The sequence below is a fragment of the Melanotaenia boesemani genome, chromosome 14 (assembly GCF_017639745.1).
Source record: "Melanotaenia boesemani isolate fMelBoe1 chromosome 14, fMelBoe1.pri, whole genome shotgun sequence".
Classification (NCBI taxonomy): Eukaryota; Metazoa; Chordata; class Actinopteri; order Atheriniformes; family Melanotaeniidae; genus Melanotaenia; species Melanotaenia boesemani.
In genome coordinates, this window is record NC_055695.1 from 5,086,850 (window position 1) to 5,109,749 (window position 22,900).

The 22,900-nt window shown below is 38.3% G+C and overlaps 1 protein-coding gene across 2 annotated transcripts in view; it reads right to left on the minus strand.

Annotated features, from left to right (window-relative positions):
• The window catches only part of gmds (GDP-mannose 4,6-dehydratase), a 202,021-nt gene that overhangs the window by 133,966 nt on the left and 45,155 nt on the right, over nucleotides 1-22,900 (minus strand). For both annotated transcript variants that reach the window (XM_042006915.1, XM_042006914.1), the window contains one exon: nucleotides 469-661. In XM_042006915.1, coding sequence (XP_041862849.1) covers nucleotides 469-661 — 193 coding nt within the window. The remainder of the gene's footprint in view (nucleotides 1-468; nucleotides 662-22,900) is intronic.

Genomic DNA, 22,900 nt, shown 5'->3' on the forward strand with positions numbered 1-22,900 from the left:
TTGAGTGCTGACAGATGGGAAAGTGTCAGTGAGGAGAGCATTTAGATAAAAAGAACATGAAACCTGATCGCTGAACACACGTGTAAAGCCTGAGCGCATGTGTGTTTGTGTGTGTGTGCATGCTGGAAGTGAGTGCTGAGTGCTGTGGATATAAAGGTGTCTTTGTTAAAATGAGAGCCACTCCAGTACTCAATCAGACGTTTGGCCTCAGGCTGTGTGGAGAGCTCAAATGAAGTCTAAGCTCTAAAGCTTCTCTTCTATTCACTAACGCAGACACACATACTCTCAATAACACATATATCCATAAACAAACCAAGAAAAGGTGCTATAAAGGCATCAAGCAGTGAGTGTTTGTATACCCTGATGTGGCAAAATACAAGTGCCTCACATGTGTTGCAAGACAGACAGAGTTCAGTAATGTTTGTTTCCTTGTGGTCCTGCAGCAGATTCGGCATTAGTGCATCTTACCGTAAGGAGAACGAGGGTAGAAGGGAGTGGTTTCCTTCTGAGGGATCTCCTGGACTTTGCCATACAGCTCACTTGTGGAGGCCTGGTAGAATTTTACGCTGTTGGTCAGACCACATGTCTTGATGGCATCCAGAAGACGAAGCGTGCCTACTCCGTCCACATTAGCGGTGTACTCTGCAAGTTCAAAGGAAATCTGGCAAAAAAAGAAAGAGACATTAGTATGAAAGCTAAATAAAAGAGATTTCTGCACTAAAGTTTTAACTTGTAAAAAGATGTGCTACAAACATTAAAGATGGGACTTGATTTAAACTATCTCAGACTTTCATTGAAAAATATGCCAGAGCATGGTACCATATTATCTTGTATGAAGTTACAAAGCTTGTGAGTTTTCCAGCCCAGAGCATCACATGCCTGCTACATTTGCGCCATGTTGAATGCCAGCAACTGAATATCAACACAGTGGCTGTTTTGGATGCACACTATGGCTGATTCTAGAAATCCAACAGGATATCATTGGAGAAAAAGAGGAAAAGAAAGAGAGAGAAGGGCAGAGCAAGAAGAAAGACAAGAATCAACATCTGACACATCTAACACATTTAGTAATGTGTTAACTTACCCAAATGTTTTTTCTAAGTTCTGTCCTCTTGTTCCCCTTAAAATGTGTCCTGTGATAATTTGTTGTGTTCTGTTTTATAGTTGGATTATTTTTTGCTCCATTTTCTGATTTTTTTTATTTATTTATTTCTTACATTTATTGAATGTATTTTTGTATTTTGTAAAATGCTGTGTTTGTTGCTGGATTAATTTTTTTTTCTTCTTTCATTTTTTTGTTTAATTTTGAGAGACACTCTAGTTTTTGCCTTTTAGAATTTAAAAGTCAGTTTAATTGTGTTTGACTTTTGTACCTGAAAACAAAATTATGCAAAACAAGTCATTCAACTAAGTTTTCAAGAAGACTGACAGAAGTTGTCTTTCATTACAGGTCACGGCTGCTTCTGAGCCCATCTGAGCCAATCACAAAGTTTATATCTCAAACCTTACACTCCAACTCCCACAATCCCCATTTCCACAACAGAAGCCAAAAAAAAAAGGAACTTCATAAACACTTGTGGGGGAAATGAAGTTTAAATTAGAAATGGATGTGCGCATGCATGATTCTGTGTGTGTGTGTGTGTGAGAGAGAGAGAGAGAGACACTGTGTATTTGGACTGTGAGTGCTTGTGCTTATGCTAGGTTGGCCTCCGGCTCCAAATCAGGCGTGACGGTTAAAAGCTGCCCTGGTTAGTGGTCACCACACCTGGAGTGAGCAGCATGGACCACGTCTGAGCAAAGGAAACACTCGGACCCTTTGGAGCTTTCACACCAGTGCTGAGCACACACGGTCAGATAAAGACCCCTTATTTAAAGCTGGGACCCAAGAACACTGGGCCTCTATTCGACTCACAGTGCATTCACACTCGTGCACACACACAGTTAGCAGGTTTAATCAGGTTCAATTACACTCTGCTGCTCAGTGTAATTAACTGTGACGCGCCACTCTTGCCTTTACTTTGCATTCTGGCATTTTCATTTATATTTACATCATTTACAAGAGAAAGTGAGAGTACACCTAACACGCAGACACACATAATGGCAATATCGTTTTATGCACACAAGAAGGGCAGAATCATTTCAGTCGCTGAACAATCAAATTCCAGTCTGAAACCACTAGAGATCAAGTCTTATAAAAGATGCCAGTATTACAATGCCTCAGTGGAAACTGAACATCATTAGCACCACAACTGTAAGCCATTGTTTGAAGAGCTTTGCCTGATGTCCACAGTGGTTTGACCTGGAAGTTTAGCTGTTACTCTGCAGCTGATGTACAACAAAAAATCACAATCAGTTTCAGACAAACTCATTGCTCATATATTATTCACTATCAAATAAACCATGACACATTTTTGTCATCGTAAAAATAAAATGTGGTACAATTAATTTGAATTAATCTTTTTTTAATTGTGCCAATTCACAACAAAAAAAATCATCTTAAGGGACTTTACAGACACAATCAATTCAAGCCAATTCAATATGATCCACTAAAAATAAATCCACTTTAGTCCAATTTGCTATTATAACTCAGGCCAATTCATAAGAAAATGATTGCTTGGCTAAAAACACCAAGGACTGCATCAAATCTACAACACCTAATACACCAAAGAGAGGTAAACAAATCTCTCCGTTTTCTACTGTTGCATCTCTTTTTTATTAATTCCAGTGAATTGTTGTGCAATGATTGACTAATCACAGAGAGTATTACAACCATCCCAGCTTAACCACCTGGTTCAGGAAAGCTAAAAAAGAAGTATTTGAGTTACTAATGCTGGTTTTCCACAGCAAAGTTTATTTATTTGTCCTTTTATTTTGTTTTTTTAAGACAGTATCTTGTCAGTTCTGGTTGATCAGCTCTTTATCATTGCTCCGAAGTCTTATTGGTTTATTGTTGTCACACATTCATCTTCTTTTATTGTCTTTAAACTTATTAAACTATTGAAACTTACTATTACTATGTAAACTTACTTAAAACTTAACTGAAAAAAAAACATCTTTTTGGGATTGCCACCATTTTCATCCCATGGTCAATATTTTGATGAGATATTTTAACTAAAATGTAAATTAGCAAATGTACGTGTTTTATGCTCGATTGGGTTGAGTCTTGAGGGTCAAACAAGGACTTACTTAAGCCTAAACCTGAAACAGAAAACACGTGACTTCATGTTCAGTTAAGAGGAAGGGAGAGTCACAAACCGAGACTAAATCAATTCCCTCTTCATAAACAGATAATCTCGGTAATCCCACTTCTTTCTGGTCCACCGACAGCACTTTCCGTTTACAACACTCACACAAAGCTCCACTTTATCTTTCAGTTCAGGTCAGATTTTCTTTATTAACCTCCTACTAAAAACTGTAGTTTGCCACCGGAGGGGGGGTCAACAGTCTACACAAACTCCAACTGTCCTTGAAGCCTCGTCTCATAGGAGGAAAAAGTCCAAAAGGAGTCTCTTTCAGACAGATGGGAAAATGAAAAAAAAAACACAGCTTTGGCCTCAAGAGGAGTAAAAGAGAAGAGCTCCTTATTCTAAGAAGGACAAAAGCTGCATTTCTACAAGATATAACTTTTCCAGAAACTAGGGTCTTTTGGGGAGTCCTTTCCTTGAGGCCCTTTATTTCCAGCTCAGGATCCAGGGGCTAAACAGAGTCTTGGGTGAAATATTTTACACCTCAAAAACAGCCTAAGTGGGGTTGTAATACTTTTGAGATTACCTAGAACCTTTAGGATGGGGCCTTTTGTGTCAAACATGTCTGAGGGTTTGAGTATGCTCAGCTTTTTTTTTTAAATATCCAGCATATTTGTTAAAATCTGTTAACTTAAAGTTGGATAACAAAAATCAGTTACTTTGGCAGCTTTTTAGTTAATGCGGCTGAGCGTAATTCCTGGTTTTAGTGTCTATGCAGGTGTCTATGGGTGGGAGACCCAGACATTTTAAAGTGTTGCACTTTAGCCAATTTTATTTGCCCATTTTACCCTGTATCTTACACCTGCAGAAAACCCAGGAGTGGTCAAAGTTGGACTAATCTGTCACAAAATTCTCTTCACAAAATAGTAAATTCACAGTATTGCAAGTCGCACATAACGAGATACGTCCAGCCACACTTGACCAGAACCACACAACCTTTACGCTAATTGAAATGACCAACAACTGTACACAAGAGAAGTCTTCCACTCTCTCTGTGTCTCAGAAGTCTTATTTCATGCTGCTACGTCCCCCGCTGAGATCCCCTCTCCGTTCTGATTTCTGCATGTTTGAGTCCATTCATCTTGTTTTTTCTCCACAGATGAGGTGCATGACACACACACACACACAGACAGACACACACTCACACATACAGCATGTATCAAAACCAGCTGAGAAGGGCAGGGTCCAGGACGCCTTGACAACTTAAATCAAACAAATTGCCTTAATGCCTCCATTCTCTGTCATTATGTAAGGCCTAGCCTGAGCGCTGACGGTTTAAAGGCCAGACGTTTGTGTGTGTGTGTGTGTGTGTGTGTGTGTGTGTGTGTGTGTGTGTGTGTGTGTGTGTGTGTGTGTGTGTGTGCGTGCGTGTGTGTGACTGTGTGATTGTGTCTGGGGGGTGGCTGCTGGGCCCCTCAGACGACTTGGCAGATATTGTTCTGTTCTGGGAAGTTAGCCAGGCACTGTCAGCATTGGGGGTCCACGGCTGAGCAAAAATCCCGACCCAAAGAAAGCCACCGGTTTAAAAATGTACAGGACATACGTGCTGCTTTTGGCGGTTTCATTTCTTTCCTGCTTGCACAGGGGCCTGCTGAAATGCATGCTTGACACTGTGGAATGTGACTCAACATGTATGTGTGCACATGTGCGTGCTCACTTATACTGGAGTGTTCATGTGTTTCGTGACAGATGTATAAATATGAGCTGCATTTATTCAGCCATGGCCTCTGCATACCTGCATGGCCTTATATACAGGATAAAATGTAGCATTAAGTTGTATATATACAGATGTAGAGGAATGTAGGACTCTGATGTAAGTTTTGAAAACTGAGTTAATGTTAATCACTCAACAATAAGAAACACATTTGTTCAAAAGTCTCGAGTTGAGCCATTTAGTTTTTTTTTTTTTTCTAAGCAAATTCATCGGTCACATAAATGGAGGCCATACTGAACAACCATTGTTTTAAACAGATTAAATACTAGATATTTTGATTTTAATTTCATTGTAATGGGTGTAAGTGGGTGTAATCCAAGGTAATAAAACCCTAAGGGCATATTCACACTGGCACTGTTTGGTACAAACCCTGGTCTGCTGATTGTATGGTTCGTTTGGAATAGTGTGAACTAGGGACGAACAACTGTTTTTGGAAATTACAATTTAAGATGTTGTGATTAGCAAATCACAAAGATACATGGTGAATTTTTATGTTACACGGCAGCTGTTCCAGGTTTCACACTTGCAGTCTACAGTTTTACAGCATCCACTCCTTCAGTCGTTCTTCCTGTTCTCATTCTTGTGTGCAGGCTTTTCAAACTAGGGTGAGCAAATGTCCGGCTGGGGTTTCAAAAAGATTTTCCTCTTTCTGAGCCTCAAATTTGTTTACATCAGATTTGCATTGCGTTTCAATCCCCACACTATTATCCCATCTCACAGCTGACACTGACCACTAAATCACATCTTAAAACCTGATCACAGACTAATTTTCCATAAATGACTGAAACACTGAGACGAAACACAGTCCAATTACTGAAATGTCTTCAAGTGAATAAATACAGTTGTACTGAGTAGAGCTGCAACTAATGACTATTCTGATGGTCGATTAGTCACCGACTATTAAAACGACTAGTCGACCAATCGGATTATGTATCTCGTAATTATTATAAATGGATCTTATTTCACGTTCAGCTTTGAAATTTTGCATAAGGTTGTTAAGTCCGACGTGCCTCCTCTTTAAATGTTCGAATGTTCCGTGGTACACAAGGTCCACTTTACAAATCTCACATTTATTTAATTTATTTTGTAAGTTTAGCGTTAAGTTATCCCAGACTTTTAACGTTCTCCGCCGCCGTTTTCTTTCCTAGTCCGCCACCATATTTTTCCCCTGGCGGACTTCACTGCGCATGTGCAAATCTCTGCAGAGATTAAAAAAGAAAACGATGTCTCACTCTGTATTTTTTTCCCCTCTATGCGCAATGCGCATGTGCACTGTGTAACTCTCAGCAGAGATAGGATTAAAAGACGATGTCTCACTCCGTAGTTTTTTTTTTGTTTGTTTGTTTTTGTTTTTTTATTTGCTGACAATAGTCGACGGCTAAATTCGTTGTCGACTATTTTTATTGTCGACTATTGTCGACAACGTCGACTAATCGTTGCAGCCCCAGTACTGTGTTAAGTTGCTCTAAATATTTTTAAAGTTCAAATATCAAATAACGTGCCAATGTTAATAAAATGTACAAAGAATATTGGATCTATTTTAAGCCGTAGTACAACTGCCTGCAGATACAGATCATTGAGTTGCGGCTCCATGATGGACATGAAGTTCTCAGCATGAGTGTTTCTATCTTTACCTGCCTGGGAGTTTAAAAAAAACAACTTTTAGGTGGATGACATATGGCATGGCATATATAATTGGGAAAATGTTATTTAATACCAACATTTAACCTGAGCCCATTTAACTTGTAATTTATTTATTATGCATGTTTTAATTTATTTGACTTTTTTTTCTCTCATTTAATTTGTCAACCTAGTGACATTTTGTCTCCATATTGGTTCATTAGCCATCAGTTGCGTATTAATAAATTAAAAATCGTATTGGCTGTGGTTGCATATCTAGGGGCAGAGTTGGAGGTGGGGGCTGGGAACGTTTATGCCTCCAAATGGGGGGCATGGAGGTATAAACCAATGATCTACAGCAAAACCTTAACAAACATGTTCTATATTTTGAGCAGTGCCCTCATGTGACAGTGTGAAGCTAATTATAACCTGGTAACAGCAGGCATCTATGAATTGCTTTTTCATCACAGTGGATTACATTAAAAGAAAAAACACTGCAACTCCCTCACATTCCTGCCAACTGCAAATACCCAAATAAAGAAATTACCTAAATGCCTTGGAGGTACTGAAGACAGAGAAAGAGTCAGGAGAAAGTGTGTGAATTTGTAATTGTGTGCACAAGCATGGGTGGGGGTTTGTGGAGAGAAACCACAGTCAATTACACCTTTACTCATCACATTATAGGCCAACTGAAATTAGAGCAGTCGTGTGTTAACAGAGCAAAGACAAACAGGCTGAGTTCCCTGGAGGAGAGTGTGGTTTAGATCCGTCCTGAAAACCCTCGTACTGCCTGACAATGACTTCTAAATTCAACACTCATCAGCTTTAAGAAGTAGTGTAAATATGAAGCCTCAGCACAGTCGTGCTCCTCTCATATTACTCTGCAGCGTAGGAAGACTACAACTAATACTGAGGTGAAGCAGTTTCAGTGTGGAAAATATACAAGTTAACTTCTGATTAATTATACAAGTTAACTTCTGATTTGCACCACAGAGAAAGAACTGCCTAAAGTTCCTGCAGCTGTGCTACAGTTGTATCACAAATTAGATGCTTGGAAAGTTAACCATTTGAATGCATATCACATGTATAACCTATCAGAGAATTTAGAAGTAATTGCATACATATCAACATTACTAGAACATACAGTGTTTAGAAAGTTTACCCACTGCAAAGTGTGTCTATTGCAAAGTTAATTTCAGTTGAGATTAAACTGAACTTTGGAAAAGGCACTTCAAAGATCCAATCCAGTTATCATTCAACCACTTATTTAATTAAAACAAATCCATTATATGATCTACATTAGTCCAATCTATAACTATGTTCATATAAAGCCAATTCTGAAAAATAACTGCCTAGCTCAGGGGTCTGCAACCTTTACACTTTAAAGAGTCATTTTCTCCTCAGCCCAGCTAAATAAAACTCGTTTAGAGCCACAAATGTTACAAGACCTTTTAAAAAAAGACAACTTATAATACTTGATAAATATCTACTGTACGGAATTTGTTGTTTTTGAAGAACCACATTCTATTTCTAATTTTAGGGTTACTTTTGCAAAAGAGGATAGACAGGCTTTCTTACATGGGATGTATATATTTTTGGAAAATGATGTAAAAGACAAAGAAACCTGTAAACTATTCAAAATAATTATAAGACAAATAGATAAAATTTGCTCTCTCTCTCTCTCTCTCTCTCTCTCTCTCTCTCTCTCTCTCTATATATATATATATATATATATATATATATATATATATATATATATATATATATATATATACACAATTCTATTTATTTATTTTTTAAATGGAATTTTTAATGTCATTATGCTGTGGAAATTCAATGCAATAATTCCATGAAAAAACTGAAAAATTGTTAAGAAAAAAATGTTACATCTATATTTAAAAACATTAGTAAGCTGTTTATCATTTTTAGTCATGCATTAAAAGCCATTGTTGAAGGTCAAGAGAGCCACTTGCGGCTCCAGAGTCGCAGGTTGCAAACCCTTGGCCCAGCAAAAAAACCAGCAGATTTCATTAAATTTCTCTTTGACTCAATCCTTCATGCATCGGGGGCATCAGAGGTGAGGAAAAACTCCCTTTTAACAGGAACCCCCAGCTGAACCAGACTCTGGAAGGGAGGCCTGAGGTCTGCCTCAAATGGTTGGACTCCACAATATTAGAAAATGTCCAACATACATTATCATTATTTAACATTATGATGATGATGATATGACTTGCAACATATACACTTTAACATCTGAAATGTATTGATGAACAGCAGTGCATGCAGTTAGTTGTTGAACATGTAAAAAAAGCTGAATTCCCTCAACGTGAAATGTAACCTTCATTAATAAACTAAATTTCAAGTCAAAATCCTGGCAGTATATTGCTTACTGTATGATTGTGACATTGATACAGAAATTGCAAGAACGGTAGAGCTTTGATATATCATCCAGCCCAAAAACAACTCACAATCTGCAACAACAACAGGACGGTTCAAAGTCAGCACTAAGTATTACCATGAATTCTTTGTAACTCAGAGCATAATCAAAAGTGACGTGACAGGGCACAGCATGATGTTAATTTTCCATGTTTTCATCAACTTCCTGCTGTAGCCTAAGCTACTGTTGCTGTATGCGAACCCACGCGAACAGCCCACTCGCCAAACAGAGCTGTATCTCCATCCTCGTGTTGCTGTGTTGTTATGAAACCTCAAGGGAAGTCTTTCCTTCTCCAGTTCTGTCTTGTTAGAGGTGTGTTACTCAAGCTTGCCTGTGCACCTTTTAGAAAAACATAAGTGCTATTTTTCCTCACACTGTGCCAAATGGCCTTTCCCTAAAATGCAGACGCAATGCAATTAAAAAAAAAAAAAAAAAAGAAAATGTCAGTGACAATACAGTGAAACAGAGGTGTGCATTTATGATACTGCATCATCCAGCTGGAATGTATGTGTGTTTATAAAATAGATCACAACAACAACATCGCTCCCCAGCCTTAGCAACACCAGGTATCCATCCAGGTATAAATACCAGACATGAGAACGTTCAACAGTACGGCACTGCTTCCAGACATTGTCAGCATATCAGTACTCTTAAAATAACACATCATACAATAAGAAAAACACAGACAAACACACCCACATAATACCAAGGATTCTCTAAGCAAACTATGGGCTTCAATTAGACTCAAAAATGTTTAGTTTGTGAATCAATGTTCATGAATGATTCCAGAGGATATAGTTGTAAATAAAGCTTTGTCGACATGGGAAATAAATCTGTTTGAGAATTTAAGGTTTATACATGTGCAGAAAAGAATCTGTGCACGTGTTGAAAATATTTGTATTTCTAAAGACTTAAGAGTCCATGTGAAAACAATAACACGATTTAAAAAGCTGCAATGAGATAGTGTAGTATCTCAGGGAAGTCAAATCGCTGACTTTATTAACAGTCTCTACTTAAAGTAACATAGCTTAAATTCCTAACAAGATGCATGAGCTGTTTTGTAGCCCATTTAATGATGCACATTAGTTTAAAAAAACAAACAAACAAACAAACAAAAAAACAAGAAGTGCATTTTCTGAAAAGGATAAATAAAGGGCTCTGAAAGCCTTTCCTTAAGAGTCCATCTGGTGACATCATCAGAAAATATATGAATCCATGGCTTCAAGTTTGTGGCCATGTGTTGGTTATGTATGGAAATCTTTGGCTCCAGGATGCATTTTGCATGGATAACTTTGATTTATCCATTTGTCCATTTTCTACCACTTATCCAGGGTCAGGTCGCTTAAACAGCTTAAACAGGGAAATCCTCATTTTCCCTTCCCCAGCCACTTCCGGCTCATCTGGGGGATCCCAGAACGTTCCTAGATCAGCTGAAAGATGTAGTCCCTCCATTGTGTCCTGGGTCTTCCCTGAAACTTCCTCCTGATGGGACATGGTCACCAGGGAGGCGCTGATCAGATGCCCTTGTCACCTCATCTCCTCTCAATGAGGAGGAGCATCAGCTTTATCCTGAGCCCCTCCTGAACGACGGCGCTTCTCATTCATCTTTTCTCCAAGTGACAGCCAGACACCATGCAGAAGAAATTATTTCTGGGGTTTATATCCACAATCTCTCTCTTTCGCTCATCATCTTGTGACCATAGGTCAAGATAGGAACATAGATCTACGGTTAAATTAAAGAGATTCACCCTTTGGCTCAGCTCTTTCTTTATCACTGACTTTTCTCTTCATTCTCTGCTCCATTCTTCTCTCATACATGAACAAGACCCAAAGATCCTTGAACTCTTCCCAACCCAAAGAGGACACTACATCATTTTCTAGCTGAGGTATATGGTAATATGGTATGATATCGGTAATTTCCAGCAATTGTTAAGTTGTCCCTATTATTTTTCATCCAACAGCTTAGAGGTGAGTGTTTTTTATCTGTATTGTTACTGTTATAAATCCCGCCATCAAACCCATTTTAACTGTTAAAGTTTGCTCTGCTTTTTATTTCTTGATAACAGTTGTCCCCACTGTCACTCACTATGTTGTGAATGAGCTAGCACGTCTGGCTAGCACAAGCAAGTGGTGCAGAACGGTGCTAGTCATTAATAATGGTTATAATAACAGTTAAAATGCAGTTATGTGTTATTTTGTCAGGTGAGAGACTCAAAGCTGCCAGACAGTTCAGACATGAGGAGATGCTGAGGCAGGTGAGCTTTAGGACAAGTGTAGTGACTTGGGCAGCATAATTAACTGAACTTTATACAGTCATAATATACTATATTGAAATTTTTGCCTGACCTTCACAAAATATTGTACAGACTAAAAAGGCATTTTCATTTGGTACAGCCCCTGCTTGTTAAGATGTTCTGTCCAATGAATTTTATGATACTGCAAATAAACATCCTCCAGGGGCCTCTTTTGACATTGGTAGGGACTTGTATATCCCTACCATGTAGAAATCAAACTTACTCTCTTAAAGGGACAGTGCACCCAAAAATGTGTTAAGCTGTAAACACAGTCTTACTTAATTGTAATGAAAACCACCTATACTGTTGATAAAATTTGTATTTTTTTATTCTTTTAAAAAATGGGATTTTGTGGGTAAACGAATGGCTCATAACGCTACAAACCAGGTACTGGTGCTTCTCTAAGTCACAAGAAAATTTAAAAACCTCACAGCTTTCCAGAGCTGCTGGAGCTGCTGACAGGCACTCTACCCCCTACTTTTTTGTGTACCCCTTTAAATACATCCTACTCAAAAACCCCAAAATATTAAAGAACAAAGCCTGTTACAATAATTTCCTGTGATACGATACAACTTTTGCAATTATACATAGTGTGATAAATAGTAAGAGAGACTTGATCTGACATACAAATTATCAGCCTTTATAATGACAATGACCTGCTTTGGTTCGTAATGATAATGTCAGATCAAGTCATCAAAAAGTAATCAAAGATTTGTCACAGTACAGAGATGTTACATCTTGCTTTAAAACATACAATAGTTACTGTTCATATAATTACTGGAGGAAGTCTTTTCTTTTATTTGTGTCCGGACTGCAGAAAGATTGGTGGATCATAGCATTTATAACTCCCATAACAGGGAAAAGTTCCTACTTAAAAGAGCTTCCCCAGGATAAAGTAAACTATGTTTGCCATATCTGTGCAGTGACTGGTTTGAATATGTAAATGTTGGCTAAATGTCACTCTTATGAATAACAACTCTTGACATTAGCTTTCAAAAAACCTCAAACAAAGAAAGGAATTCCCAGTGAAGCCTAGTGCTAATAAGGTGACACATAAAAGAAAAAATATAATGGAAATTAGACTCGTCTATCAAGCACTGACTGGCTGTTATGCTACTTCAAAAAATAAATAAAAAAAATAAAAAGTCAATAATGCTATTTTGTGATTTTGAGAAACTCCCTAATTTCTATAAGATATTAAACCCTTTGGTCCAATATTCTTCCAGTAAAAGCACAGGTGTAGTTTCTAAATTACAAAAACTTTGTCAACAAGATACTTGATAAAATATTTGCAGCCTTCATTTGTATGACAGGAAGTTTAATCCATCCATTCTTTTTCTAAAGCCACTTATTCAAATGTAGGGTCGCATGGGGCTGGAGTCAATCCCAGAGGCCATTAGACAAGAGGCAGAGTACACCCAAGACAGGTCACTAGTCCATCGCAGGAGAGGGAATTTAAAAAGAAAATACAGAGGTTTTCTGAAGGAACTGTGTAGGGGTCAGTTGTAGCTGTAAACAGTGATTTATTCACGTGTTATGCAAAAGCTGAAAGCCTTTAACTTTGTTTCATGGCAACTTCTTTTCACAGAAAACATTAACTGCTTCAGCATGTTTTTCACAGCAGATTTCATCCCTTATTTGCTCAGGTGTTTCTTTTATTGTGGCTGTTCACTGTATGCACAGTTAAAAGTTCTGACACATTCACAGGATGTGAAGCTGAGATGCTGAGCAAAGATCTCCTTAAAGAGAGCTTTAAAGAGAGCCTTAACGATGGGATTTATAAAATCAAACTAAGTGCCTTAAACATAAAGGAGAGTTCATATTGAACATTCATTTTTCAAATCTGGGATCTGCACATGGCATGACATGAATCCACCCACTAATCCTCCTCACTGATGTTCACTCATCATTACAATCACATCTCAATCTCTGTATTTTTGTGTCTAATTACAGGCGTCCTCTGCTAAGTTAGTTCAAGTGTTTCTGCAGCTATGGCAATGAACAAATACAAGTACACAGATCAGGTAAATCTGAAAGAGACAGATGTAAATGTGGGAGGGTTTGAAGTGCATGTGAGGAGAGATACGTGAGGAGAGAGCGTGTGTCAGGGCAAGTAGACTGAGAGCTAGAGATTGACTGTCAAACTTAGGATTTATGCAACCAAGTCTGGAAAGTCCCTGTCTGCCTCCCGGCACTCCTCTTTACCTCTTCTCAGTCTGTCTTCTGTTGTCTCCATCGCTTTCTCTTGATAACATTGATGTTAACAGGTGGTAGCCAGCCACTCCAACGTTCCTGCTCCACTCATCTCTCAAGGCAACAAAAACCAGGAAATATGAACGACGTCGGAGCCAACATAATCAGTTTACAGTCCAGCACTCATCATCATATTCAGACAGTATTCCCAGTACTACTGCCAGAAGCATCTTCTCAAACAGCCTCAGCACAAGTTACATAAGTAGTGATGAAAAGAATGTATCAAAGGGTCTAAAACTTCTGCAAAGAGTCACAATTTGACCAATACATTGAGGAAAATATTACTTTCTTTAAATTTTTAAAGCATCTCTACACAAGTTTCTAACCTTAAAACTGTGCTTCTGACCCATTTTAATGGGACGCTGACATTTAATATGTACATTCCTGGAGCCATCATTGTCCCTGCAGCATCCCGATGCTGAGAAACCACTTCACTTTTTTTTTTTTTTTAACCATGACTGATATGGCAAAAAGATGCAAGGGCATTATTGTAGAAAAGAAGGAAAAGAAAGAGAGAAAGGGACAGACCAAGATAAAAGAAGAGTCAACATCAGACTGACTTGTACTGGCGGGCAAGAGCTCAAAGTCAGATGGATGCCAAATTAGCTTTTGTTAGGGGCGAGTGGGGGGCGGGGGGGGTTAGTAAGAAAACCTTCTGCAGCCCTAAAATCTGTACTAAATCTGTGTCTTGCAACCATCACATTATTTATCTGTTCCCTTCAAAATTAAGCATTTAGTCAAGGTTGACCTATAAAAAAATACTTTGTCCAAATTCTTAGTGTGTCCTTCATCAACACTTGGACCTTTGGCAAAATCCTTTGTTAAGAGCCTTGATATAATCTTTGATACTGGTTTTAGTTTGGATGCACTCAAGTCTCCTGTTGTTCCTGTTTTTATCATCTGAGAAATATTGCCAAGCTAAGCTTTTGTCATGTCCTGAGTCCTTATTCATGTGTTTCTTTCATCATAACTGAATTATTGCAATGCACTACACACATGTCTTAGCAAAACTTCCCTCCAACGGTTGTAAGTTGCTCAAAATGCTGCTGCCAGGCTTCTGACAAAACCCTCTAAATTTTCACATGGCTCCAATCTTGATGTAACTGCATTGGCTTCCGGTTCATTTTAGAGGGAAATTTAAGAATTTTACTGACTTTGGGAGCTCTTTACGGACAGATACTGGGTTATATTAGAGGGCTTCTGCAAAAACATCTTCCTGGCAGGTCCCTGTCCTACACTAAGCTGAAAACAAAAGGAGACAGAGCCTTCTGTTCAGGGGCCCCTAGACTCTGGAACTCACTTTCTTTGGACTTAGAGGTTGGCAGACTGTTGTCATTTTTAAAAGACATTTAAAAACATGTTTTTAAATCTGCTTGTTCTTTATTTTATTTTTTTGTTTGTTTTTATGCATTGGTGGCACTTGTGAAGCACTTTGCAATTCTATATCTTAAAAGATGATATATAAATAAAGTTATACTCACTTTATTATTTAGAATTTGATTATGAAGTGCTTCAAAAGATCAGCTTTCTGTTAACTAATTAACTCAGCTTAGAACTGAATTCTGGTGATAAAAAAAAAAAAAAACAAACAAAAAAAAAAAACTTTCATCCATCCAAATATTTTGTACCTTGACAGAATTGTATAAGAAAAGTACAAATTAAAATACACAAATATGCAGAAAGCTATTAATTATTTCAAAATTATAATTGATGATTGTTAAGACAAGTGATGCGTCTCATCAGTGCTTGAGGTCAAAACAAGACGACATCGCCAAAAAGGTGTCAATTTAATCTTGATAAAGGAAAACAGGTTGTGCAGCTCAGTCATGTTTGTTCATGTTACCATTTTTTCATTAATATCTTAACCAAATTATGTAGTTTTTTTTATTGCCTACCCATAACTGTCCTGTGTTCAATTATAAATATTCTGACCTCTATTTGATGACTAATCTGTTTTACTGAACTAAGACATATTTACCTTAATTTTTCTCCTCTGATTTTTTTTTCTTCTAAAATAAAGATATTTTTGTGCACCATTAGCTGGTGATGCTAATGTAATCCATAGCCTACCATTGAGAAAACAACTTATTGCTTTCCATTTACTTTATATTTAATAAACAAGCATCTTTGTTTTTAGCTGTTACTGAAAAATGGGCTGCACAACCACCAGAATAAACACTCCTGTACACACTTCTTATGATTACTGAAATGCACACTGGACCTGAGGCTACATTCACACTGCAGATCTTATGCTTAAATCCAGTTTTCTAATGAAATCTGATTTCTTTTGCATGGTCATTCACATTATCATTTCAATGTGACCATCATCATACTTATGTGTAAACGGTATTTGACCCAGAGATGACACGCATGTGCAAAGGAACATGACATCATGTAGTGTGTAGTATTTACTTGATGAATGTAAGGAAGACAGGAAAAAACGAGCATGAATGTTAACAATGGCCTTTTGTGGAGCAGGGGCTCCTACTTCTGTACAGGGGCATGTACAGACAATGCAGCTGAGTTTGTCTATGCAGAGTCCTGCACGGGTCCAACGATGCCAACCAGAACCCGTTAGGATGATTGCCAAAACCGACCTGTGGATATCTTCCAGTGACATCTGGACCTGACCCATCGATGTAGGATATAACCCACAACCCAACCCGCATGTTAACACATTCTAATTGTAAATACACCCCTGAACCTCCCTTCAGTGCATTACTTTGCTTAATTCATATATATATTTGTGATGTTGTTGTGTTGTCATTTTCATTTACAATAAATAAAAAGGAAAAGACACCAGCGCAGTAAATATTGTGAAACAGCAGAATTGTGATGTTTGTCTAACTTCTATGATGTCAAAGTTGGATAAAATTGGCAGTTCAGAATGAGGTTGCCTCCACACAGATCGGATACCTACCCGATCTAGGACCACATATGAAGGTGGCCTAGGCCGAATAAAAAATAAAAAGGATTTTTATTGTTCAGACTGTTATTAAAAAAACCAATATGAGTCACATAAGGGCCAAAAATCAGAACTGCACTGCAGTGTGAACGAAGCCTAAGAGAACACAAAAGTCTAGTGACGTTCATCTGTTATCTTGTTTTTCTTTTGTAAAGTATCCACATGTCTATGAGTGTTTATTGGAAGATCAGACAGCAGGTGCGTTCACGGGCCCCATTCCCTGCCTGGAACTGCCTGGAAAAGTCACAAGAAAAGAAGTAGCTCTTCATTCCTCCTTTAGCTCTGTCACCTCATCTAACCTGCAGGCATTTACCACCAATCAATCACTCCTACCCTGCAATCATAAACACATGTATTAACATGACAACAGGTCACACTGCGGCAGGTTGAGTTTATGCAAGGTGGGTCCAAACGTCAAGATCAGCTTCTTTAAGTTCAGTTTTAATCTCCCAGGGTCAACTGAAAATAACTCCTCCTCAGCAGGACAAATGTAATTACAATTACAAACACACACACACCTGCAGAAAACAAATGCAAGCCTGTTTTTACCTCAAATGTCAAAAAAAGAAAAAAAAAAAAGTTGTGCATCAAAAACAGAGCTTTTGCAAGAAATGTCAACACTTAAGAAGATTATGTGTCAACAGAAACTGAGTGAAAATCCTTTAAAGGCCGTTATTTATTAATTTTTTAGAATCCTGATCTTTTGATAAAGCCCTAAAAATCTGGCTCTTATTTAATGAGAATGTATAGAAACTCAACTGTGTCAAGAGTTCATGTGACTCTTCTAAACTTTACCTGAGACAGACGTGTTACAAGCCTGAACATAACCCCGGCTGCTGGAAAGCTTTCAGACCATTACAAATATACTTCCATGAATCGTCTACCTGTACTGACTTTTTTCTTTTATTACAGACAAACCAGTAAATCACAGCAGTGTCCCCAGCAAGAGATAAAACTTCTCTTTCTTTCCTTGTTGGAGTGCTACTCCTCACACTTTCTTTCCTTTTTTTGTTTTATCAGCAGACCAGGACCAGATTACTTCAAAGTCAGCTTTCAGAGGAGAGGTGATGAAGGACCTCCCACATCTGAGACCCCCTGTCAGGACCAAACTGCTGCTCTTTGCACCACCATCTTTTCCCACTCCACCTCCACCTCCAGCTGCTCCATTTGGCTGTAATCAGCACACAATGTCATCCCTGAATTGAGAAGGTGGGGGTTGGCAGAGGAAGGACTTGACAAATTGGCACATTCTTCTCAAGGTATAGCCCTCCCCCTCCCCCGTTTTTCTCCATCCCGCTCAGTCTTCCTTTACTCCTCTCATATGCCCCACTTACATCTGGCAGCGCCCCTCTCGACCTCCACACACCCATCCTGCCCCACTCACTTGATGAATGCTGCCCTTGTGAGCAGAGGAAGCCACCAACACACACCCCACTCCCCGATCCATGATCCCACCGCCCTCACAGGTGCTACCTCTGTTGTTACACACATATGGATTCATATGCATTAGCCAACACTTCCATGGATAGAGACACAAACCACAGCTGGCAACAATAACACATACCTCCACACACTCAGCCTGCCCTGGCAGCTGTCACAGGGCCATATGACCAGGATCAAGCTCAGATTCACACACCCTCCCTTCTCCCCGTTTCTCCACACTCTTACCCCACCCTTGCACCCCAGTCAGTCCATCCTGGCCCACCCAGGACCCCCTGGACAGAAGCAGCTCCACAGCTGTGTGTGTGTCGTAGAGAAACGACCAGGATCCAGGTTATGGCCGGGTAGTTTCATGGAGCCTCTTGGTTATAAATACCTTCTCGTCTGTCCTGCAAAGTGACTGAAAGTGTCTGTTTAGGAGTGTTTACAGGGCATGTGTTGTTCTGGTAGGTATAAAAAAAAAAAAAGTACTGATCAAGAGCTGAGCGTTAATGCACGATGTAGCAGAAGCATGATGGCAGCAGGATTACAGACATCAAAGCAACTTTATTTCAAACTTTATTTAAAATAATATATTTCCAAAGCCAGTATTCTTCTTACATTTTTAATCCACAAGCACTAATCAGAATAAGCACATGCTGTTAAACTGGGGAAATTAATTTTGCAACACGAGTTTGGCAGAATAAAAGAACAGGCCTTTGCACATTGTTGCATCCTTGTTTTAAACTAATCTCCAACTACACGTTTAAAATAAAACTTGAAACTCTTTAACAAACATTTAAGCTCATGTTTAGCACAGAACTATAGACAAACTAACCAGCAACGAGATGATGAGATGACCACCACAGATAAGGATCATTTGTCCCTAAAGATGTACATTAAGATTTTTATATTTAATGTAGAAAACGTTATGAACCTGAAATTTCTTGACAGAAATAAGTGTAGTTTCAACAATATTCTGCCTCAGTTACACATTTATATAATTTAGCTTTTTATTTACATATTTTATTTTAGATTTTAATTTAATAATATATTTATTTTAATATATATTTTTATAAATAAATAAAATAGATTTTAGAAATAAATTTAACATTTTTTAAAAAAAGTACTTTTAAACTTCACATGTAAAAATACTGTATATTTTTTAGCATGTGTGTGTGTGTGTGTGTGTGTGTGTGTGTGTATATATATATATATATATATATATAGAGAGAGAGAGAGAGAGAGAGAGAGAGAGAGAGAGAGAGAGAGAGAGAGAGAGAGAGAGAGAGAGAGAGAGAGAGAGAGAGAGTATATATAGTTTTTTAACTTTATTTTATTTTTCTTTATTTACATTTATTTTTTATTTTATATATTAACCAACATTACTTAAAAATTACTGTGGATCTACTCACTGTGGAACTGACCCTCCTCATCACACAAACTGAAGTGCAATCAAGTGAGTAAGAAAGATATAAAGAAGATAACAAATGATCCCCCTGGCTTTTAAACGTTTAATATTTAAACATAAAGAAAAACAACCATAAATTAGGAAACAAAGTTACTTTTAATTAAGAAATTATAATTATTGTTTTCTGTCATTTTCACATTTATCACATACATCCTGCCGATTTTGGCCCCTGTGCCATATGTTTGATACCACTGCCCTGAATATTGCACATGACTTTAAACAGATAAAATGCTTCTATTAAACAATCCAGGCTCTGAGTTATCAGGCAAGGTAAAACAAGTTTATTTGTGTAGCACAGTTCAACAACAGGGTGATTCAAAGTGCTTCACAGAGACATAATAACACACACACCACCACCCTGATTCCTTTTTCTTTTCTTTTTTTTCCTCTCCTGAGTTGCAGTGATTTTACTAGAGAAAGTTGTTGTGGATTTCATCAGCTCCAACATGGCCTGCCCCTTTTCTCATTCCTCTGGACTTACAAACCAGTTTTTATTGTTTGATGATGAACCACAGATATGAAAACTTAATCCTCCCAAAAACTGCAAACATTTTTTCATGGAATCAATTACGAAAATTACCATAAAAGAAAATGCACGCTCCACTGATTTTAAGAGCAACTGCACATCAAGTGTAAAACTGGTTTCTATAAAGTGGGTGGTAGTGTTGTACCGAGGGTGTGTTTCAGTCCTTACCATGATGATTTCTGAGCCTGAGAAAATTATATTATCACCTAAACCCAACCAGGAAGGGACATAAGTGCTTTAATGCTATCAACTGAACATAATTTAAATGTGAAAAAACAGCATGTCTGGGAGTCAAACTTGCAAACACCCCCATATCCAGATTCAATGAGCTATTTATTTATTTAGTGGTTTTTATTGAAAGACTGGCAGGTTGAAAGAGACACATGAGCACATAAGTATAAATGTTTGCAGGGGCGTGTAGTCTATGTTCTGCAAAGACTCAAAAACTAAAATTAAACATTGAAAAAGTGTGCTGCTTTCCCTATTTTGCAAATAATACATGTGCAACATTAGATAGAAACACTACTGGAGTTGCAGAAATCTTTATTTAAAATATATAATGCAACTAAAATATGAAAAAATACATATGTCAGTTTTAAAGTATAGATGAAGAATTTTTTTTCCCCTGCAAGACAGCTGCATGTCAAAAACAAGAATGTTGTGATGACACAAAAACCTGTGGAAGCCTCCTCGCCAACCTCCTGGCACACTGCTAAAGCAAACTGACAACATTCCCAGGGCACGGTAAACGAAACTGATGAGCCACCTTCGCCCCGGTGCATGTTTGTGACCACATGTCTGTTGTTCTCCATTTCTATGGTGATGGCTTGTCACACAACAGAGATGGTGTGATGTAGGAGTGGCCAACCTTTCCCATCCTCCCAACCCCATCACACCAACAGCTTTCATCTGGAGCAGATTAGAGACATTAGCCATTTCTTATCTCTACGCCTTTCATCATCTCCCTCCTGTCCCTTCTCATTCCTTCCACAAAACACCACTTGCTTCATTTCTACATCTCATGCAATCTTAAAATACTCTCCAAGGTGATAAGTCAAAAGGAAAATATAGGTATAGCTAGCTAAAGAGGCGGGACAACGGATTACACTGCCACACTGTAATTACAGTCTGTTGTTAAACTATTATACTTGCATTAAGAAATAACTGGCTTAGTTACAAGCAGATAAATCAGCACACAGGCTCATATTTTCATGAGTACTGGTCACATCCACTCACATACTGTGGCTCAGTTAAGGGAGCAAGAGTTGATCAATCAAAACCCTGATACTTATCAAGCAAACACAGAAAAGGTACTGTACATTACATCACAAGTGACCCCACTTTACTATCCAAATATATAATAATATATTTAATATCCAGAAAAACATGCTGTGTTTCTGCATGTTGCTCAAGGAATGTGCAGAAGGTTTTTAGATAATACATACAGTGCTGTATGCAGACTAAAATAAATCAGCTGCTTATAAACAGACACATACACACAGCCCATAATCCACATTAATACCAGTCATCAATCTTAAGATCATGGCATGTTCGGTTGTCCTTATTGGGAAGAGATATCACAGCATGCATAATGGGAGTGTGTGTTGAGGAGCTCTGAGCTGTGATTGGAATTTAATCTCTATCATCTATCACTGTTAAAATAGCTCCAGAGAGCCAATGTAGTTCTGACTGGTCGGACAGAACTACAACAGTGTTGACTCCAAAGGTTGCTCTCCAGCTACAATACTGAGGCTATAAGAAAAATATTAGAAAAACAGGAGATTTGTGCATAAAATAGTGGTAGACCCATTTCCATTCATGTTTTCCTGATATTTTCATTTCTTCTTCTTCTAAATTAAACATCTGACAACCATTTTTTCTGCCAATTGATATGAAAGATGCATTTTTTCAGGACAGTGTTAATCACATTTTCATAAGGGAGGCCAAGTGTGCCCTTGTGGATAAAAAATAAATGCAGGATATGTTTCTAAACTGTGCTCTACTTTTTTTAAAGATTTTTTTTATCTTTGCAAACAGTCATTCAATAAAATTGTAGACAATAAAATTTTTCCAAAGCCACTGCCCTAAATATTACTCATGCATTACTGCCTTAACAACAGCCATTTCCCACTGTGTAGGCCTCTGAATTTAGATATGTGTGTCACATGACCTTAAATGCCTCAACAAACCCACGTGGACACACAAAAACACAGACACATACACAGAAAGGTTAGCAGAAGACAATTGCTTGAGTTCAAGTCCAACCCAGCTCCACCCGCCTCTCTCACCAGGGCGGGAACATCGGAGCAGGGGTCGGCATGCCGGGTTGGACCATTGCAGAGTAGCTGGTCTTTGAAGGAGGCCTGTGGCCGGGAAGGGTTTTCGGGAAGGGGAAGTGCTCTGCTTGAAGTTTTAAATATCAATGGAAAGGCTTTCCCTGCTATGCATGGCAGCAGAGAGGTTTTCCTTTATCTCCCATTACTTTTCTTACCACAACGGAAAGATAATGTCAAAGAAACATGTAGCAGGAATATTTCCAGGAAGGAACAGCCTAAACAAGTGCAATCCAACCCCAGCTGGAGAACATGTAGAATATGTTGTTTGAAACTAAGTAATGAAAATATTATGTATTAAGTTAGAACCATTGTAAAATCAGTTATATGACTTAAAGGGTGCTGATCTGGTGTGTGTGTGGGGGGGGTGGGGATACATTGGATAGATCATGATCAGTGAACAGAATCACACGGAGGAAAAACAAGTCTGCTGACCCAAACTATCCCACGATCTACCAGCAACCTGGTGAAACCACAAGTAGAACCTCTGACTCTCCAGCTGCTTGTTCTCAGTTATATTCACACAACTCCAGGGAAGAAGAGTCTGGGACTAGCAGCGTTGACATCTAATCCATAAAACGTAAAAGAAACAAGCTTTTAGAGGTGCTAGCTTTGATGCAGTA